The sequence below is a fragment of the Scyliorhinus torazame genome, chromosome 21 (genome assembly GCF_047496885.1).
Source record: "Scyliorhinus torazame isolate Kashiwa2021f chromosome 21, sScyTor2.1, whole genome shotgun sequence".
NCBI classification, from domain to species: domain Eukaryota; kingdom Metazoa; phylum Chordata; class Chondrichthyes; order Carcharhiniformes; family Scyliorhinidae; genus Scyliorhinus; species Scyliorhinus torazame.
The window spans coordinates 65,234,252-65,257,003 of NC_092727.1; the positions used below are offsets into that span (position 1 = coordinate 65,234,252).

The following is a 22,752-nucleotide window of genomic DNA, read 5'->3' on the forward strand; positions in this document are numbered from 1 at the left end:
GGGGTTTTAAAGTTTAAATGAGCTTTTATGAATGGGAGTGTTTATTTTTTAGAGTGAAAGCTGTAATAGATAGTTAGATCTTTATTTTATTTAATCTCAGCATGGCTCCTGAGGTCTGCCCACGGTGGATACTGCATGAGTTGGGTTGGATGGTATAAGGACAAAGACTGGGAGGCATGAGCAGGGTTTCGGTTGACATGGATGGGGCATAAGGAGTGGGTGGGAGTGAAGGGGTGTGACGGTGAGGGTCTAATATTTCAGGAAACAAATGAGGCGGGTCTTTTAACCAGCCCGTCTTGGCACTCGGCAGCCCCTGTGGCCACCTCCAATCTGTGTCCACGGGTGGCGAGCCCGACTCTGTCCCCCATAATCCACCACCCAGAGAAACATTATGTCATGATGTCATATCGCCCCACTGGCTTCAGAAGGGGCTAACCATTGAGTGTGTGTCAGTGTGTGTGTGTGTGTGTGGGGGGGGGGGGGGGGGGGGTGGGGGGGGGGCGGGGGGGGGGCAGGAGGGGATTCATTTAAAACCACAATCAGAGAGAATGAACTGCATGTGTTTTTAAGATGCTCCTGTTCAGACCCACTGACCCCTGTCCACATTAACCAGAGAAATAGAGTAAGGTATAAAACCTCAACATGAACCTCAGCTACGTCAGCACAGAATACACAATGGCAATTCAGTATCAACACAAAGTGCTTCTGAAACCCAGGCTGAGGGGAGGGGAAAGTGGGGAGGGGATTGAGGAGGGGAGGGGAGGGGAGGGGTGAAGGGAGAGGAAAGGGTGGGGGGGGGGGGGGGGAGAAGCGATGGAAACTGCTTGCAGGGAGTTGCCAGATTGGTGTCTGCTGAATTTGAGCAACGACTCAGAGATTGTAATGGGCCGAATGGTTTGACATTCACCACAGGCTCTTAGCTCATGAAATTTACCACAGAAAGTAGAGCCAATCACATCCACTGTGGGACAATAAATTCACGCCCAAAGTTAACGGACCTCCAACTGGTCTGATAAATCTTCTGTCTGGCCCACAATGATTCGTTACAAGGGTGGGCCTGGAAAATCACAGTCCAGAATGATATCAGGTCTAAAAGTAAGCAGGGCAGGTTGCACGGACTAAACCTGCGTTCTCTCCAGTTTAGAAAATTAAGGTCGATCCAATGAAGGTGTTTAAGGTGATTAAAGGATTCAGCCGCGTGGATGAATAGAAACTGTTTTCTCTCATGGGGGAGTATATATCATGGGCGCAGAAGCTTACCATCAGAGCCAGCCTCCATTAAGGTGATGTCAGAAAGCTTTTCCATCACACAAAGTACAAAAAATGTGAAATCCTATTGATTAGCGTGCAGTTAATAAAAACACATGGAGCTTGGTTGCCAGGTTATAAATAGTGAAAAGACTAATGGGGGTGTAGGAACACACCAACACAGAGAGGTTACAGGACTCATAAAGAGTCATTTTCCATCTTGGGATCTGTGAAGTGAACTTGGCCCTTGGCAGCGAAGCTACAATTCCGGGTGCATCCTGCACATGATTTTCCGAGTGCATTTCCCATTTACACTCTGAGTGGACCAAGGAGAAGCAGAGAGTAACCTCTCGAAATGATCAGTTCATCCTCAAACACAAGAGTTTCTGGGGGACGCAGTTCCAAATTTCCGCAACTCAATGCTGCCTGACATCACCCCGCAACACTTAAATTTTATAATCAGGGCCCCCCCCTGCTCTGGCCTCCGCACCAGAAGAAATAATTTGTCTTTATTTATTCTTTCAACTCCTTTAATTATTTTAAATGCCTCAATTAAGCACCACCTTAATCTTCTACATTCAAGGGGAATAGGAGTTTGATCTGCACAACCCATTCTGAGAATGCAATCATAGCCCTGGTATCATTCTGCTGAAGCTGCATTGCACAGACCCTCCGAGGCCTATGTCCTTCCTCAGGTACTGTGTCCAGAATGGAATGCAGTACTCCAGATGTGGTCAGATCAGAGCTTCACCCAAGTTGGAGCATAACTTTCACCCTTTTGTATTTCAGCCTGTGAGCCAAAGATGAAAATTACATCAATCTTTTAAATTACTTTTTATACCTATCCACTAAGTTTTAGTAGTTTCTGTACTTGGACCCCTAAATTTCTAAATAAAGGGTCAGACTATCTCTGGAGTGCTTGCCTTCTCACAAAGCCTAAAGGATTGTAGATCAGGAGTTAACACACAAGACGTGGAAGGCCGTACAAAAGACAAGAAAGCACCAGTGTCTGTAAATGGCCAGGTGTTTCGGTGTAGCTAGGACTGAATGCTTCAGAGGATATTGCAAGAAGCAAGATAGTGAGGGCTCAGTGAGGTCCGACACCAGTTCAGGTTAGACCACTGCAAACTGCTGTGAAGGAAGGAGAGGCTTTGAAGCAACAGTCACAAGCCCTGCTTAGCCAGGGAAGCTGAGACCTGGTCAGCAAGTGTAGCAAGCTGTGGAGACTCCACCATGTTGAGGCTACTGGTGGAGGACACATTGCTGAGTCGACGTGGAGATCCTTCATTGGAAGCAGTTGGAGATTTGTAGACAATTTCTGCACCGTGATCTGTACGAGATTTGGCTGTCTCGCGAAAAGTCAGCTTGTGAGATTCAATCTGCAGAGAGGACGGTGAATGTTATCTGAGTGTGCGGACAGCGAACATTACATCCACAAATAATCAACAGTAATTCAACAAGGAAACAGTCCCGAAGGAGAATCAACGCCCTCTCCCCCACCCAGGCTGCACTCCCCACAAACACCCCCCTCCCCCACCCAGGCTGCACTCCCCCCAAAAACCCCCTCCCCCACCCAGGCTGCACTCCCCCCAAACACCCCCTCCCCCACCCAGGCTGCACTCCCCCCAAACACCCCCTCCCCCACCCAGGCTGCATTTCCCACACACACCCAAACACCCTCTCCCCCACCCAGGCTGCACTCTCCCCCCTCCCAAACACCCTCTCCCCCACCCAGGCTGCACTCCCCTCACCCCCCAAACACCCCCTCCCCACCAAGGCTGCACCCTCCAAACATCCCCTCCCCCACCCAGGTGAACTCCCCCAAACACCCCTCTCCCACCCAGTCTGAACTCCCCCCAAACACCCCCTCCCCCACCCAGTCTGAACTCCCCCAAACACCCCTCCCCACCCAGTCTGAACTCCCCCCAAACACCCCTCCCCCACCCAGTCTGAATCCCCCCCAAACACCCCTCCCCCACCCAGTCTGAACCACCCCCAACACCCCTCCCCCACCCAGTCTGAACCCCCCCCCCAAACACCCCTCCCCCACCCAGTCTGAACCACCCCCAACACCCCTCCCCCACCCAGTCTGAACTCCGCCCAAACACCCCACCCCCACCCAGTCTGAACTCCCCCTAAACACCCCCTCCCCCACCCAGTCTGAACTCCCCCCAAACTCCCCTCCTCCACCCAGCCTGAACTCCCCCCAAACACCCCTCCCCCACCCAGTCTGATCTCCCCCCCAAACACCCCTCCCCCACCCAGTCTGAACTCCCCCCAAACACCCCTCCCCCACCCAGTCTGAACTCCCCCCAAACACCCCCTCCCCCACCCAGTCTGATCTCCCCCCAAACACCCCCTCCCCCACCCAGTCTGAACTCCCCCCAAACACCCCTCCCCCACCCAGTCTGAACTCCCCCCAAACACCCCCTCCCCCACCCAGTCGGAACTCCCCCCAAACACCCCTCCCCCACCCAGTCTGAACTCCCCCCAAACACCCCTCCCCACCCAGTCTGATCTCCCCCCCCAAACACCCCCTCCCCCACCCAGTCTGAACTCCCCCCAAACACCCCCTCCCCCACCCAAGGTTCACTTCCCCATCCAAACACCCCCTCCCCCACCCAGGCCAGAGTCTCCCCACACACCCCTTCCCCCACTCATTACAAGTGGCGCTGATCGATCTCACAGCTCCAACATAACACAGCCTGTTTCAGCTCCCTCCCAGACCAGACGGTTGAGCCTCCACTGGCAGGCAGTCACCTCTGAATCTGTCAGTGGTACACAGAACACGTGCCTCATTTGGCTCCATGTGTTGCTTCTGGAGGTCACCAGCCTGGCTTTCTGCAATTTTAGGGTAGTTGCATCTGATCGTAGTGAACGCTGTTTCTTTGAATACAGCACCTGGGTCTGATCTCACAGTAACCTGCGACCCAGAGTCAATGCTGAGCAAATTCCTCCCAGAACTCTGCTGGCTGTGGGTAACCAGCAGGACATTCCCAAAACTTAATCCAATTGATAGAATAACTTTGCATCAGTGTAACGGAGACACTTCTAGTCGCGAGGCTGGGATGGTTTCACTCACACGTCTTGTCTGCCTGTGTTTCCCAATTCGGGCTTGTGTGTGACTCACAGGATTCGGTCACACCTGATACAGGTGTAACACTGACACCGTTCTCAACACTTTCATTCACTGCTTCTTCCTTCCTTTTCTCTTTCTATAAATGAAATCAGGGTGGCACACAATGCATCATCATCATCATCATCATCCATCAACAGAGGCCTTAAAGTCATAAAAAAATGAACTTGCCAAAACCGACTCTGAAAACAAGGAAGGGAGAAAGGAAGCACTGAGAGGAGGGTTTTGAGGTTTCCTGACAATAGTCTGTCTCCCCTGCTCCGATCCTCCTTCCACGGAAAGACCTGCCCACATTTGGAACACAGCACTGACACACAAAGTCACATGGTGCCAGCTGTCCAATGGCTGATGAGAAAACAGCTGGGCGAAAGCCTCAGATAAAGACAGTAATGATAATTGCTCATTGTGACAAGTAGGCTTCAATGATGTTATTGTGAAAAGTCCCTAGTCGCCACATTCCGGCGCCTGTTCGGGGAGGCCGAAACAGGAATTGAAACCACGCTGTTGGCATTGTTCTGCATTACAAGCCAGCTCTTTAGCCCACTGTGCTAAACCAGCACCCTTACGGGTCTGGTTTGATTACGGTTTGATGATGGAGGATGTAGGCTGGGCCCATGAAGCCTATTCATAGACATTAGAGATTTGCAGCATTTTCCACGATTGTACTGGAATGGGTAATATGCTGTCTCAGATTGCTGGAACATCAGTAAACGGCACCAGGAGACAGCAGGGCTCTGACGGGGTTGGCACGGCTCTGACGGGGTTGGCACGGCTCTGACGGGGTTGGCACGGTTCTGACGGGGTTGGCACGGCTCTGACGGGGTTGGCACGGCTCTGACGGGGTTGGCGCAGCTCTGACGGGGTTGGCACGGCTCTGACGGGGTTGGCACGGCTCTGACGGGGTTGGCACGGCTCTGACGGGGTTGGCACGGCTCTGACGGGGTTGGCACGGCTCTGACGGGGTTGGCACGGCTCTGACGGGGTTGGCACGGCTCTGATGGGGTTGGCACGGCTCTGACGGGGTTGGCACGGCTCTGACGGGGTTGGCACGGCTCTGACGGGGTTGGCACGGCTCTGACGGGGTTGGTACGGCTCTGACGGGGTTGGTACAGCTCTGACGGGGTTGGCACGGCTCTGACGGGGTTGGCACGGCTCTGACGGGGTTGGCACGGCTCTGACGGGGTTGGCACGGCTCTGACGGGGTTGGTGATAAGCTCACCAGCAAGAAAAGCGAAGAAGCTGCTGTAAAGGATCAGGAGTAAAATACTGATGTTCCTGGACTGACCGAGACCCCCCCACAGCATAGTCACTGGGCTGACCGAGACCCCCCCAGAGCGAAGTCACTGGGCTGACTGAGACCCCCACAGCACAGTCACTGGGCTGACCGAGACCCCCCCACAGCACAGTCACTGGGCTGACTGAGATCCCCACAGCACAGTCACTGGGCTGACCGAGACCCCCCCAGAGCGAAGTCACTGGGCTGACTGAGACCCCAACAGCACAGTCACTGGGCTGACTGAGACCCCCACAGCACAGTGACGGGACTGACCGAGACCCCCACAGCACAGTCACTGGGCTGACCGAGACCCCCCCAGAGCGAAGTCACTGGGCTGACTGAGACCCCCACAGCACAGTCACTGGGCTGACCGAGACCCCCCCACAGCACAGTCACTGGGCTGACTGAGATCCCCACAGCACAGTCACTGGGCTGACCGAGACCCCCCCAGAGCGAAGTCACTGGGCTGACTGAGACCCCAACAGCACAGTCACTGGGCTGACTGAGACCCCCACAGCACAGTGACGGGACTGACCGAGACCCCCACAGCACAGTCACTGGGCTGACCGAGACCCACCCAGAGCGAAGTCACTGGGCTGACTGAGACCCCCACAGCACAGTCACTGGGCTGACTGAGACCCCCACAGCACAGTGACTGGACTGACCGAGACCCCCACAGCACAGTCACTGGGCTGACTGAGACCCCCACAGCACAGTGACTGGGCTGACCGAGACCCCCACAGCACAGTCACTGGGCAGACTGAGACCCCCCACAGCACAGTCACTGGGCTGACTGAGACCCCCACAGCAGAGTGACTGGACTGACCGAGACCCCCACAGCACAGTCACTGGGCTGACCGAGACCCCCCACAGCACAGTCACTGGGCTGACCGAGACCCCCACAGCACAGTCACTGGGCTGACCGAGACCCCCCCACAGCACAGTCACTGGGCTGACCGAGACCCCCACAGTACAGTCACAGGACTGACTGAGACCCCCACAGAGCGAAGTCACTGGGCTGACTGAGACCCCCCCAGAGCGAAGTCACTGGGCTGACTGAGACCCCCACAGCACAGTCACTGGGCTGACTGAGACCCCCCCAGAGCGAAGTCACTGGGCTGACTGAGACCCCCCACAGCACAGTCACTGGGCTGACTGAGACCCCCACAGCACAGTGACTGGACTGACCGAGACCCCCACAGCACAGTCACTGGGCTGACTGAGACCCCCACAGCACAGTCACTGGGCTGACCGAGACCCCCACAGCACAGTCACTGGGCAGACTGAGACCCCCCACAGCACAGTCACTGGGCTGACCGAGACCCCCACAGCACAGTCACTGGGCTGACCGAGACCCCCACAGCACAGTCACTGGGCTGACCGAGACCCCCCCACAGCACAGTCACTGGGCTGACTGAGACCCCCACAGCACGGTCACTGGGCTGACTGAGACCCCCACAGCACAGTCACTGGGCTGACCGAGACCCCCACAGCACAGTCACTGGACTGACCGAGACCCCCACAGCACAGTCACTGGGCTGACCGAGACCCCCACAGCACAGTCACTGGACTGACCGAGACCCCCACAGCACAGTCACTGGGCTGACTGAGACCCCCACAGCACAGTCACTGGGCTGACTGAGACCCCCACAGCACAGTGACTGGACTGACCGAGACCCCCACAGCACAGTCACTGGGCTGACTGAGACCCCCACAGCACAGTCACTGGGCTGACCGAGACCCCCACAGCACAGTCACTGGGCAGACTGAGACCCCCCACAGCACAGTCACTGGACTGACTGAGACCCCCACAGCACGGTCACTGGGCTGACCGAGACCCCCACAGCACAGTCACTGGACTGACTGAGACCCCCCCACAGCACAGTCACTGGGCTGACCGAGACCCCCACAGCACAGTCACTGGGCTGACCGAGACCCCCACAGCACAGTCACTGGGCAGACTGAGACCCCCCACAGCACAGTCACTGGGCTGACCGAGACCCCCACAGCACAGTCACTGGGCTGACCGAGACCCCCCCACAGCACAGTCACTGGGCTGACCGAGACCCCCACAGTACAGTCACAGGACTGACTGAGACCCCCACAGAGCGAAGTCACTGGGCTGACTGAGACCCCCCCAGAGCGAAGTCACTGGGCTGACTGAGACCCCCACAGCACAGTCACTGGGCTGACTGAGACCCCCCCAGAGCGAAGTCACTGGGCTGACTGAGACCCCCCACAGCACAGTCACTGGGCTGACTGAGACCCCCACAGCACAGTGACTGGACTGACCGAGACCCCCACAGCACAGTCACTGGGCTGACCGAGACCCCCACAGCACAGTCACTGGACTGACCGAGACCCCCACAGCACAGTCACTGGGCTGACTGAGACCCCCACAGCACAGTCACTGGGCTGACCGAGACCCCCCCACAGCACAGTCACTGGGCTGACTGAGATCCCCACAGCACAGTCACTGGGCTGACCGAGACCCCCCCAGAGCGAAGTCACTGGGCTGACTGAGACCCCAACAGCACAGTCACTGGGCTGACTGAGACCCCCACAGCACAGTGACGGGACTGACCGAGACCCCCACAGCACAGTCACTGGGCTGACCGAGACCCACCCAGAGCGAAGTCACTGGGCTGACTGAGACCCCCACAGCACAGTCACTGGGCTGACTGAGACCCCCACAGCACAGTGACTGGACTGACCGAGACCCCCACAGCACAGTCACTGGGCTGACTGAGACCCCCACAGCACAGTGACTGGGCTGACCGAGACCCCCACAGCACAGTCACTGGGCAGACTGAGACCCCCCACAGCACAGTCACTGGGCTGACTGAGACCCCCACAGCAGAGTGACTGGACTGACCGAGACCCCCACAGCACAGTCACTGGGCTGACCGAGACCCCCCACAGCACAGTCACTGGGCTGACCGAGACCCCCACAGCACAGTCACTGGGCTGACCGAGACCCCCCCACAGCACAGTCACTGGGCTGACCGAGACCCCCACAGTACAGTCACAGGACTGACTGAGACCCCCACAGAGCGAAGTCACTGGGCTGACTGAGACCCCCCCAGAGCGAAGTCACTGGGCTGACTGAGACCCCCACAGCACAGTCACTGGGCTGACTGAGACCCCCCCAGAGCGAAGTCACTGGGCTGACTGAGACCCCCCACAGCACAGTCACTGGGCTGACTGAGACCCCCACAGCACAGTGACTGGACTGACCGAGACCCCCACAGCACAGTCACTGGGCTGACTGAGACCCCCACAGCACAGTCACTGGGCTGACCGAGACCCCCACAGCACAGTCACTGGGCAGACTGAGACCCCCCACAGCACAGTCACTGGGCTGACCGAGACCCCCACAGCACAGTCACTGGGCTGACCGAGACCCCCACAGCACAGTCACTGGGCTGACCGAGACCCCCCCACAGCACAGTCACTGGGCTGACTGAGACCCCCACAGCACGGTCACTGGGCTGACTGAGACCCCCACAGCACAGTCACTGGGCTGACCGAGACCCCCACAGCACAGTCACTGGACTGACCGAGACCCCCACAGCACAGTCACTGGGCTGACCGAGACCCCCACAGCACAGTCACTGGACTGACCGAGACCCCCACAGCACAGTCACTGGGCTGACTGAGACCCCCACAGCACAGTCACTGGGCTGACTGAGACCCCCACAGCACAGTGACTGGACTGACCGAGACCCCCACAGCACAGTCACTGGGCTGACTGAGACCCCCACAGCACAGTCACTGGGCTGACCGAGACCCCCACAGCACAGTCACTGGGCAGACTGAGACCCCCCACAGCACAGTCACTGGACTGACTGAGACCCCCACAGCACGGTCACTGGGCTGACCGAGACCCCCACAGCACAGTCACTGGACTGACTGAGACCCCCCCACAGCACAGTCACTGGGCTGACCGAGACCCCCACAGCACAGTCACTGGGCTGACCGAGACCCCCACAGCACAGTCACTGGGCAGACTGAGACCCCCCACAGCACAGTCACTGGGCTGACCGAGACCCCCACAGCACAGTCACTGGGCTGACCGAGACCCCCCCACAGCACAGTCACTGGGCTGACCGAGACCCCCACAGTACAGTCACAGGACTGACTGAGACCCCCACAGAGCGAAGTCACTGGGCTGACTGAGACCCCCCCAGAGCGAAGTCACTGGGCTGACTGAGACCCCCACAGCACAGTCACTGGGCTGACTGAGACCCCCCCAGAGCGAAGTCACTGGGCTGACTGAGACCCCCCACAGCACAGTCACTGGGCTGACTGAGACCCCCACAGCACAGTGACTGGACTGACCGAGACCCCCACAGCACAGTCACTGGGCTGACCGAGACCCCCACAGCACAGTCACTGGACTGACCGAGACCCCCACAGCACAGTCACTGGGCTGACTGAGACCCCCACAGCACAGTCACTGGGCTGACTGAGACCCCCACAGCACAGTGACTGGACTGACCGAGACCCCCACAGCACAGTCACTGGGCTGACTGAGACCCCCACAGCACAGTCACTGGGCTGACCGAGACCCCCACAGCACAGTCACTTTGCAGACTGAGACCCCCCACAGCACAGTCACTGGACTGACTGAGACCCCCACAGCACAGTCACTGGGCTGACCGAGACCCCCACAGCACAGTCACTGGGCTGACCGAGACCCCCACAGCACAGTCACTGGGCAGACTGAGACCCCCCACAGCACAGTCACTGGGCTGACCGAGACCCCCACAGCACAGTCACTGGGCAGACTGAGACCCCCCACAGCACAGTCACTGGACTGACCGAGACCCCCACAGCACAGTCACTGGGCAGACTGAGACCCCCACAGCACAGTCACTGGACTGACTGAGACCCCCACAGCACGGTCACTGGGCTGACCGAGACCCCCACAGCACAGTCACTGGGCTGACCGAGACCCCACAGCACAGTCACTGGGCTGACTGAGACCCCCACAGCACAGTCACTGGGCAGACTGAGACCCCCCACAGCACAGTCACTGGGCTGACCGAGACCCCCACAGCACAGTCACTGGACTGACCGAGACCCCCACAGCACAGTCACTGGACTGACCGAGACCCCCGCAGCACAGTCACTGGACTGACCGAGACCCCCACAGCACAGTCACTGGACTGACCGAGACCCCCGCAGCACAGTCACTGGACTGACCGAGACCCCCACAGCATGGTCACTGGACTGACCGAGACCCCCACAGCACAGTCACTGGACTGACCGAGACCCCCACAGCACAGTCACTGGGCTGACTGAGACCCCCACAGCATGGTCACTGGACTGACCGAGACCCCCACAGCACAGTGACTGGACTGACCGAGACCCCCACAGCACAGTCACTGGGCTGACCGAGACCCCCACAGCACAGTCACTGGACTGACTGAGACCCCCACAGCATGGTCACTGGACTGACCGAGACCCCCACAGCACAGTCACTGGGCTGACCGAGACCCCCACAGCACAGTCACTGGACTGATTGAGACCCCCCCAGAGCAAAGTCACTGGGCTGACTGAGACCCCCACAGCACAGTCACTGGGCTGACTGAGACCCTCACAGCACAGTGACTGGGCTGACCGAGACCCCCACAGCACAGTCACTGGGCTGACCGAGACCCCCACAGCACAGTCACTGGACTGACTGAGACCCTCACAGCACAGTGACTGGGCTGACCGAGACCCCCACAGCACAGTCACTGGGCTGACCGAGACCCCCACAGCACAGTCACTGGGCTGACCGAGACCCCCCACAGCATAGTCACTGGGCTGACCGAGACCCCCACAGTACAGTCACTGGGCTGACCGAGACCCCCACAGCACAGTCACTGGGCTGACCGAGACCCCCCCACAGCATAGTCACTGGGCTGACCGAGACCCCCACAGCACAGTCACTGGGCTGACCGAGACCCCCCCACAGCATAGTCACTGGGCTGACCGAGACCCCCACAGCACAGTCACTGGGCTGACCGAGACCCCCCCACAGCATAGTCACTGGGCTGACCGAGACCCCCACAGCACAGTCACTGGGCTGACCGAGACCCCCCCACAGCATAGTCACTGGGCTGACCGAGACCCCCACAGCACAGTCACTGGGCTGACCGAGACCCCCCCACAGCATAGTCACTGGACTGACTGAGACCCTCACAGCACAGTGACTGGGCTGACTGTGAACCCCCCAGAGCACAGTCACTGGGCTGACTGAGACCCCCACAGCACAGTCACTGGGCTGACCGAGACCCCCACAGCACAGTCACTGGGCTGACCGAGACCCCCACAGCACAGTCACTGGGCTGACTGAGACCCCCACAGCACAGTCACTGGGCTGACCGAGACCCCCACAGCACAGTCACTGGACTTACTGAGACCCCCACAGCACAGTCACTGGGCTGACTGTGAACCCCCCAGAGCACAGTCACTGGGCTGACTGAGACCCCCACAGCACAGTCACTGGACTGACTGAGACCCCCACAGCACAGTCACTGGACTGACCGAGACCCCCACAGCACAGTCACTGGGCTGACTGAGACCCCCACAGCACAGTCACTGGGCTGACCGAGACCCCCACAGCACAGTCACTGGGCTGACCGAGACCCCCACAGCACAGTCACTGGGCTGACTGAGACCCCCACAGCACAGTGACTGGACTGACCGAGACCCCCACAGCACAGTCACTGGGCAGACTGAGACCCCCCACAGCACAGTCACTGGGCTGACCGAGACCCCCACAGCACAGTCACTGGGCAGACTGAGACCCCCACAGCACAGTCACTGGACTGACTGAGACCCCCACAGCACAGTCACTGGGCTGACCGAGACCCCCCACAGCACAGTCACTGGACTGACCGAGACCCCCACAGCACAGTCACTGGGCTGACTGAGACCCCCCACAGCACAGTCACTGGGCTGACTGAGACCCCCCCACAGCACAGTCACTGGACTGACCGAGACCCCCACAGCACAGTCACTGGGCTGACTGAGACCCCCACAGCATGGTCACTGGACTGACCGAGACCCCCACAGCACAGTCACTGGGCTGACTGAGACCCCCCCAGAGCACAGTCACTGGGCTGACTGAGACCCCCACAGCACAGTCACTGGGCTGACCGAGACCCCCACAGCACAGTCACTGGACTGACTGAGACCCCCACAGCACAGTCACTGGGCTGACTGAGACCCCCACAGCACAGTCACTGGACTGACCGAGACCCCCACAGCACAGTCACTGGGCTGACTGAGACCCCCCCAGAGCACAGTCACTGGGCTGACCGAGACCCCCACAGCACAGTCACTGGACTGACTGAGACCCCCACAGCACAGTCACTGGGCTGACTGTGAACCCCCCAGAGCACAGTCACTGGACTGAGTGAGACCCTCACAGCAAAGTCACTGGACTGAGTGAGACCCTCACAGCACAGTCACTGGACTGACTGAGACCCCCACAGCAAAGTCACTGGGCTGACTGAGACCCCCACAGCACAGTCACTGGGCTGACTGTGAACCCCCCAGAGCACAGTCACTGGACTGACTGAGACCCCCACAGCAAAGTCACTGGGCTGACTGAGACCCCCACAGCACAGTCACTGGGCTGACTGTGAACCCCCCAGAGCACAGTCACTGGGCTGACTGAGACCCCCACAGCACAGTCACTGGGCTGACTGTGAACCCCCCAGAGTACAGTCACTGGGCTGACTGAGACCCTCACAGCACAGTCACTGGACTGACTGAGACCCCCACAGCACAGTCATTGGGCTGACTGTGAACCCCCCAGAGCAAAGTCACTGGACTGAGTGAGACCCTCACAGCAAAGTCACTGGACTGAGTGAGACCCTCACAGCACAGTCACTGGACTGACTGAGACCCCCACAGCAAAGTCACTGGGCTGAATGAGACCCTCACAGCACAGTCACTGGAAGCGGACTCACTGGGCTTTGCACTACAGGGGTTATTGTCCTTGATAACTGAGGGTCGCACAGTGTCACGGTAAAAGAAGGTCCATATGCTGACATGCAGGTACGGAGCAATGTACGGTAATGAGTAAAATCTTAACTTATCAGAAAGAACTGTGTGATGCAGCTTCCAGGAGAGTTGTGCACCTGGTGTGGGCAGGGTGAACTCTGAAACATGAACTATTTCCCAGGATACTGCCTGTTAATGTGTTGAGGAGAATTAATACAGAGCTGACTGGAAAGTAAAGAATAACTAGGAACTAGTGGCCTCCAAGTTGCACAGAATTCTATCTGTGGAAGGATGGAGAGTGGGGAGATCTCTGATGACAAGGTGGTGACTGGGAATTGGGGCGGAATGCTTAGGTACCGTTTAAGATAAGTTACCAGGAATCCCCAGAACGTCTCCTGTGCTGCAGATACTGAAAGGGAGGCTGGAGTAAAGTAAGCAGGATGAAAGAAGGTGATGCAGTGAATGAAACAGAGAAGGGAGAGTGCAGCAGAACAAGACTCAGCAATAATGTGGAGTCCCACACAAGCAGCAATGCCAGTAAAATACAAACACAACCCAGACAATCGCTGTATCCCGCACCGGTCTCTGTATCCCACACCGGTCTCTGTATCCCGCACCGGTCTCGGTATCCCGCGCCTGTCTCTGTATTCCACAACGGTCTCTGTATCCCACACCTGTCTCTGTATCCCGCACCTTTCTCTGTATCCCGCACCTGTCTCTGTATCCCACACCTATCCCTGTATCCTGCACCTGTCTCTGTATCCCGCACCTGTCTCTGTATCCCGCACCTGTCTCTGTATTCCACACCGGTCTCTGTATCCCGCGCCTGTCTCTGTATTCCACACCGGTCTCTGTATCCCGCACCGGCCTCTGTATCCCACACCTGTCTCGGTATCCCGCGCCTGTCTCTGTATTCCACACCGGTCTCTGTATCCCACACCTATCCCTGTATCTTGCACCTGTCACTGTATCCCACACCTGTCTCTGTATCTCACACCTGTTTCTGTATCCCGCACCTGTCCCTGTATCCCGCACCTGTTTCAGTATCCCGCACCTGTCTCTGTATCCCGCACCTGTCTCTGTATCCAGTAACTGTCTCTGTACCCCGCATCTTTCTCCGCATCCGCACCGGTCTCTGTATCCCCCACATCTCTGTATCAGGCACCAGTCTCTGTATCCCGCACCTGTCTCTGTATCCCGCACCTGTCTCTGTATCTCACACCTGTCTCTGTATCCCGCACCTGTCTCTGTATCCCGGACCTGTCCCTGTATCCCGCACCTGTCTCTGTATCCCACATCTGTCTCTGTATCCCGCACCTGTCTCTGTATCCCGCACCTGTCTCTATATCCTGCACATGTCTCCGTATCCCGCAACAGTCTCTGTGTCCCGCATCAATCTCTGTATACCGCATCTGTCTCTGTATCCCGCATCAGTCTATGTATCCCGCATCAGTCTCTGTATCCCGCATCAGTCTCTGTATCTCGCACTTATCCCTGTATCCCGCATCATTCTCTGTATCCCGCATCAGTCTCTGTATCCTGCAGCTTCTCTGTATCCCGCACCTGTCTCTGTATCCCGCACTGGTAACTGTATCCTGCACCTGTCACTGTATCCCACACTTGTCTCTGTATCCCGCACCAGTCTCTGTATCCCGCACCTGTCTCTGTCTCCTGTACCTGTCTCTGTATCCCACACTTGTCTCGCTATCCCGTACTAGTCTCTGTATCCCGCACTTGTCTCTGTATCCCGCACTTGTCTCTGTACCCTGCATCTGTCTCCGCATCCCGCACCGGTCTCTGTATCCTCCACGTCTCTGTATCAGGCACCAGTCTTTGTATCCGGCACCTGTCTCTGTATCCGGCACCTGTCTCTGTATCCCACACTTGTCTCTCTATCCTGCACTAGTCTCTGTATCCCGCACTTGTCTCTGTATCCCGCACCTGTCTCTGTATCCTGCACATGTCTCTGTATCCCGCACCTGTCTCCGTATCCCGCACCTGTCTCTGTATCCCGCACCTGTCTCTGTATCCCGCACCTGTCTCTGTAACGCGCACTTGTCTCTGTATTCTGCACCTGTCTCTGTAACCCGCACAAGTCTCTGTATCCCGCACCTGTCTCCGTATCCCGCACCTGTCTCTGTATCCCGCACCAGTCTCTCTATCCCGCACCAGTCTCTGTATCCAGCATCAGCCTCTGTATCCCGCATCAGTCTCTGTATCCCGCATCAGTCTCTGTATCCCGCATCAGTCTCTGTATCCCGCACTTATCCCTGTATCCGGCATCTGTCCGTGTATCCCGCAGCTTTTCTGTATCCCGCACCTGTCTCTGTGTCCCACACCTGTCTCTGTATCCCTCACCTGTATCTGTATCCCACACCTCTCTCTGTATACCGCACCTGTCTCTGCATCCCAACCCTGTCTCTGTATCCCACACCTGTGTCTATATCTCGCACCTGTCTCTGTATCCGCACCTGTCTCTGTAAACCGCACCTGTCTCTGTATCCCGCACATGTCTCTGTATCTTGCACCTGTCTCTGGTCCCGCACGGTCTCTGTTCCCACTTCAGTCTCTGTATCCCGCACCTGTCTCTGTATCTCGCACTTGTCTCTGTACCCTGCATCTGTCTCCGCATCCCGCACCGGTCTCTGTATCCTCCACGTCTCTGTATCAGGCACCAGTCTTTGTATCCGGCACCTGTCTCTGTATCCGGCACCTGTCTCTGTATCCCGCACCTGTCTCTGTACCCCGCACCTGTCTCTGTATCCCACACTTGTCTCTGTATCCACCACCTGTCTCTGTATCCCACACTTGTCTCTGTATCACGCAAATGTCTCTGTATCCCACACTTGTCTCTGTATCCTGCACCTGTCTCTGTTCCCGCACCTGTCTCTGTATCCCGCACCTGTCTCTGTATCCCAAACTTGGCTCTGTATCCCGCATCAGTCTGTATCTCGCACCTGTCACTGTATCCCGAACCTATCTCTGTATTCTGCACCTGTCTCTGTATCCCGCATCAGTCTCTGTATCCTGCACCTGGCTCTGTATTCTGCACCTGTCTCTGTATCCCGCATCAGTCTCTGTATCCTGTACCTGTCTCTGTATCCTGCACCTGTCTCTCTATCTCACAACTGTCTCTGTATCCCACACCTACCTCTGTATTGAGCCTTGTATCCTGCACCTATCAGAGGATTGAAGGTTCAAGTGCATTTTGAGTGTATTGACTCCCTAATCCAGGCTGACATTCTCACCAATAGGTTTCCATGTGGAGTACAGCAGGCTATTGCTCCCTTCTACCTGAGCCCACATTTATCCCTCAACCAGCATCACTCATACAGGTTGTTGTATCATTATTTTACTGCTGTTTGTGGGAGCTTACGGTGCAGCAATGGACTGCCTTGTTGCTACATTACAACAGTGATCAGAGTTCAAAGGCTTTTAATGTCTGAAAAGGATTTTCAGATTTGCTGATGTGTGAAGAGTACTTTGGAAAACAAATTCGTTATTTCCTATACTTATTTCCAAACTTTGCCATGCCACCGAATCTCCACAATGGAGATTATTGAGTCTCTCACCTTCCTTGCTCCCCCTCCTGGTGTGTGAGTGATGTTGTCCATTGAACCGATCTTGGATTGAGCTTTGTCCTTATAATCAACTTTTTGCGATTTGATCTCCACATTTCCACCACCTGATGGGAATAGTTTCAGACAGATTGGAGTAGCTTAGACTGTGCCAGTAATAGTTTGAATGTTATTTATTCCATTTTCGACAGGTGTTTATTTTTCTCTCCCTCATTATGAACAAGCAGCCACCATTCTCTGTGAATGTGAATGGTGAACAACCAGTAAGCTCCAGAACCCCAGGATTTTCCCACCATGGGGAAACTCCACTCCTCATGACTGCCTCATCACTGTCAAGATCTGCTGCACCTCAGCACTTCAGTCTGGAGTCATTGGGTCAAATTCTCCACCCTCTGATCCGGGATCACGAATTGTGATTGGGCGGAGAAAAGGGCTTCCGGCTGAAATCAAGGGTCGCGCCGGGCGCCGAACCAACCGCTATGCTCCAGCCCCCTGCTGCCGATAGGATGGCGGTTTGCGTCAGCGGGAGGATGCTAGCGGGCCAGCCACTGTATCCTCCGGCCCTGAGTCATTAACAACTGGTCTCACCAAACGTGAGCCTGGCCTGGTAAACCTCACGGTGGGCCAATTGGGTAACCTCTTCGAGGGTTTGCCCTCAAAGTCCATCTGAGGGCCTGCCTCCTCTCCCACAATGCACACCTACCCCCCCCCCCCCCCCTTCTCCGCATCACACACACAGACCCCTAAAACAGGAGAGCCCCCCCAGGGACACCCATAATAGGGAGACCCCCCCTCAAGGACCCTCTAACTAAGGGAAACCCCTCACAGAGACCCAATAGTAGGGAGACCCCCCACAGGGACCCCCCCCTCAGGGACCCCCTCACTAAAGGAACCTCCTTACAGAGATCCCCTAACTAGGAAGAACTCCCACAGGGGCCTCCTAAATAAAGGAACCCCCCACAGAGACCCCCTAACTAGAGGGACCCCCTCGAGACCCCCCTCCCCCTCCGCCCCCCCCAGGGACCCCCTCACAAACCCGCCTGTCTGGAAGCTAGAGAGCAGAGTTAAGTGCATTCCAATCATGCCCCTTCATGCTTGAGTGATGTTGAAGTGCTGAGCTGGACACTGACAGCACTTAACTCTCTTTGATGTGGCGGATGTTGAACATTGTAAGCGCTTAGACCTACTCATCCATAAAGAAGATAAATGAAGCAAGGCTCACAGCTGTTTTGTGGAAGCTGTCAATCACAGCTCACTACCAGAAATGAATTAATGGCTTGATCTGGGGGGTTTAAACACAGGTCTCGACTGTTCTCTTTCCAGGGATGGACACATGATGCTTCCAGGTAAGTGTTATAAATAATTTTTTTCACCGGGGCCAGGCAGGGGCCTTCATTTTGGGGGTGCCAGGTGGTGTCCCTCTAATTAGGAATCCCTGAGGGGGGTTCCTTTAGTTGGGGGGTCTCTGTGGGGGTCCCTTTAGTTAGGGGGTCCCTGTGGGAGGATCTCCCTATTAAAAAGCTCCCTGTGGGGCATCTCCATATTAAGGAGGTCCCTGGGGGTGCACCCAGAACATCTGGGGGTGGGGGCTGCTTTGCGATGCGTGATGGTGGCATCACAATCGGGTCGCCCGCTCAAAATTGTTGCCTGATAGCAGATTCCCTGGAGAATCCCACGTATTCCTGGAGAATCCCTCGTATTCCCTGGAGAATCCCTCGTATTCCTTGCCAGGGATAAATTTGTATGGTGAGGGATACTGAACTGCTCAATGATTTGCCCCCCCAGCGGGAATGCAATTCAGCTTTGGTAGGAGAACCTAGTCTCCCAAATGGAGAATTTTGCCCATTGTCTTTGATCAGAACTTAGTTTACTTGTGTGTATAATTGAGACCAAATCAGCCTCTCTTAGATGACAGATTTGTTGTGACGCGAAAGGAGGCCATTCGGCCCATCGTGTCTACACCAACTCTCCAAATGAGCATCACGGCTTAGTGCCATTTCCCTGCCTTTTCCCCATACCCTTGCGCATTGTTTCTATTCAAATAATCCTCTAATGGCCTCTTGAGTGTCTTGATTAAACCTGCCTCCACCACACTTGCAGGCTGTGCATTCCAGACCCAAACCAGTCATGTGAAAACGTCTTTCTCACATCACATTTGTTTCTTTTGCAAATCACCTTAAATCTGTATTCTCTCATTTTTAAAATAGGTTTAGAGGATCCAATTAATTTTTTTTCGATTATGGGGCAATTTAATGTGGCCAATCCACCTAGCCTGCACATCTCGGGTTGTGGGGGTGAGACCCACACAGACACAGGCAGAATGTGCAAACTCCACACGGACTGTGACCTGGAGTTGGGATCGAACCCGGGTCCTTGGCACTGTGAGGTAGCAGTGCTAATCACTGCACCACCATGCTGCTGTGTGGCCTCATTCTTAATCCTTTTATGAGTTTCTCCCTATTGGCTCTGTCCAGCCCCCTCATGATTTTGAACATCTCTATCCCATCTCCTCTTCACCTTCTTCTCTCCAAGGAGAACAGCCCCAACCTCTCTGATCCATCCTCATAACTGGAGTTTCTCATCCCTGGAGCCATTCTTGTAAACTTCTTCTTCACTCTCTCCAATGCGTTCACATCCTTTCTATAGTGTTGTGCCCAGCACTGTGCACAATATTCTAGCTGAGGCCCAACTAGCGTCTTGTATAAAGTCAGCATAACCTCCTTGCTCTTGTACTCGATGTCCCTATTAGTGAAGCCCAGAATACTTTAAGCTTTATTAACCACTCAGGCCACCTGTCCTGCCAACTTCAATGGTCTTTGCACATATACACAAACGTCTCTCTGCTTCTGCAGCCCGTTAGAATTTCATTCTTTATTTCATATTGTCTCTCCATGTTCCCCCTACTTAAATGCAGCACCTCACACTTCTCCACATTGAACTTCATCTACCACCTATCTGTCCGCCTCACCACCTTGCCTGTGTCCTTTTGAAGTTCTACACTGTCCACTTCACAGTTTACAATACTTCCAAGTTTGTGTCATTCATAAACTTTGAAATCGTCCCCGCACGCCAAGATCGAGATCATTAATACAAGATGCCCAATACCAACCCCTGGGGAACACCACTACAACCTTCCTCCAGCCCAAAAATATCCATTGACCTTCCTACTATTCAGCTAACTTTGTATCCATGTTGTGACTGTATCTTTTATTCAATGAGCTATAACGTTTCTCACAAGTCTGTTGTGCAGCACTGTATCGAATGCCTTCTGAAAGTCCATTCAAACCACATCAACAGCATTACCCTCGCAACAATTTCTGTTACCTCCTCAAAAAACTCCTGCAAGTTAGTTAAACCCTTGCTGGCCTTTCCTAATCAACCCTTATCATGAATAATTGTTTCTAGAAGCTTCCTCACCTCTGATGATAAACTGACTGGCCTGTAATTGTTGGGGTTATTCTTGCAAACTTTTTTGAACAAGGATGTAACATTTGCAATTCTCCAGTCCTCTGTCCTCCCCCTGAGTCTAGAGAAGACTGGAAGATTATGGCCATCCCCCTGAAATTTCCATTCTCACTTCCTTCAATATCCTTGAATGCATGTCATTTGGTCCCGCTGCCTTGTCAACTTTCAGTACCAACAGTCTATTCAACACATCTTCCTTATAAATCTTCAACCCAGGGCGGCATGTGGTATAGTGGTTAACACTGGGACTGCGGCGCTGAGGAGCCGGGTTCGAATCCCGACCCTGGGTCACTGTCCGTGTGGAGTTTGCACATTCTCCCCATGTCTGCGAGGGTTTCACCCCCACAACCCTCAAAAAAGGGCTTAGGAGAGCTGGGAGGGGGCATGAGAAGTCCTTGGCGGGTAGGATCAAGGAAAACTCCAAGGCTTTTTACACTTCTGCGAGGAATAAAAGAATGACCAAGGTGAAGTTAGGGCTGTAGTGGGAACGTGTGCATGGAGTCTGAAGATATAGGAGAGGCTCTAAATGAATACTTTTCCTCAGTGTTCACAAAGGTGCGGGGCCATGTTGTTGAGGCGGATAGTGCGATACAGGCTGCTAGGCTGGAGGAGGTAGATATTCGGAAGGAAGATGTGTTAGAAATTTTGAGAAGCCTGAGGATAGGTAAGTTCCCTGGGCCTGATGGGATATATCCTAGGATTCTTTGGGAGGCGAGGGATGAGATTGCAGCGCTTTTAGCTTTGATCTTTATGTCCTCACTGTCTACAGGAATAGTGCCAGAAGACTGGAGAGAGGCGAATGTTGTCCCCTTGTTCAAGAAAGGGAATAGGTATAACCCTGGGAATTATAGACCGATTAGTCTCACTTTGGTCATAGGTAAATTATTGGAAAGGGTTCTGGGGGATAGGATTTATGATCATTTGGAAAGACACAGCTTAATCCAGGATAGTCAGCACGGATTTGTGAGGGGTAAGTCTTGCCTCACAAGTTTGATTGTATTTTTTGAGGAGGTAACTAAGTACATAGATGAAGGTAGAGCAGTTGATGTCGTATACATGGATTTTAGTAAGGCGTTTGATAAGGTGCCCCATGGTCGGCTCATGCAGAAAGTAAGGAGGCATGGCATAGAGGGAAATCTGGCCAATTGGATCAGTAACTGGCTATCACATAGAAGGCAGAGGGTGGTGGTAGATGGTAAATTTTCATCCTGGAGCCCAGTCACCAGTGGTGTACCACAGGGGTCAGTGCTGGGTCCTCTGCTATCTGTGATTTTTATCAATGACTTGGATGATGGAGTTGAGGGTTGGGTGAGTAAATTTGCTGATGACACCAAGATTGGTGGAGTAGTGGATGAGGTGGAGGGCTGTTGTAGGCTGCAAAGAGACATTGATAGGATGCAGAGCTGGGCTGAAAAGTGGCAGATGGAGTTTAACCCAGATAAGTGTGAGGTGATTCATTTTGGAAGGACAAATGTGAATGCGGATTACAGGGTTAACGGCAGGGTTCTGAAGAATGTGGAGGAGGAGAGAGATCTCGGAGTTCATGTCCATAGATCTCTGAAAGTTGCCACCCAAGTGGATAGAGCCGTGAAGAAAGCCTATAGTGTGTTAGCATTTATTAACAGGGGGATTGATTTTAAGAGCCGTGAGGATATGCTGCAACTATACAAGACCTTGGTTAGACCACATTTGGAGTATTGTGTGCAGTTCTGGTCACCTCATTATAGGAAGGATGTGGAAGCATTGGAAAGGCTGCAACGGAGATTTACCAGGATGCTGCCTGGATTGGAGGGTAGGTCTTATGAGGAAAGGTTGAGGGATCTAGGGCTTTTCTCATTGGAGCGAAGGAGGATGAGAGGTGACTTAATTGAGGTATATAAGATGATGAGAGGGATAGATAGAGTGGACGTTCAGCGACTTTTTCCTCGGTGGATGTAGCTGTTACAAGGGGGCATAACTATAAGGTGGAAGATTTAGGAGGGATGTCAGAGGTAGGTTCTTTACTCAGAGAATGATTGGGGCGTGGAACGCACTCTCAGCTACGG

General features: G+C 55.1%; 1 protein-coding gene across 4 annotated transcripts in view; it reads right to left on the reverse strand.

The window, feature by feature from the left end:
* Positions 1 to 503: 503 nt before the first annotated feature.
* The window catches only part of maptb (microtubule-associated protein tau b), a 300,500-nt gene continuing 278,251 nt past the window's right edge, over positions 504 to 22,752 (reverse strand). For 3 of the 4 annotated variants that reach the window (XM_072486888.1, XM_072486889.1, XM_072486891.1), the window contains 2 exons: positions 17,237 to 17,349; positions 504 to 2,627 (listed from right to left, as the gene is read on the reverse strand). In XM_072486888.1, coding sequence (XP_072342989.1) covers positions 2,412 to 2,627; positions 17,237 to 17,349 — 329 coding nt within the window. In that variant the 3' untranslated portion in view covers positions 504 to 2,411. Of the gene's footprint in view, positions 2,628 to 4,330; positions 4,464 to 17,236; positions 17,350 to 22,752 lie in introns of all 4 variants that reach the window. The other variant, XM_072486890.1, reaches the window with a different exon arrangement.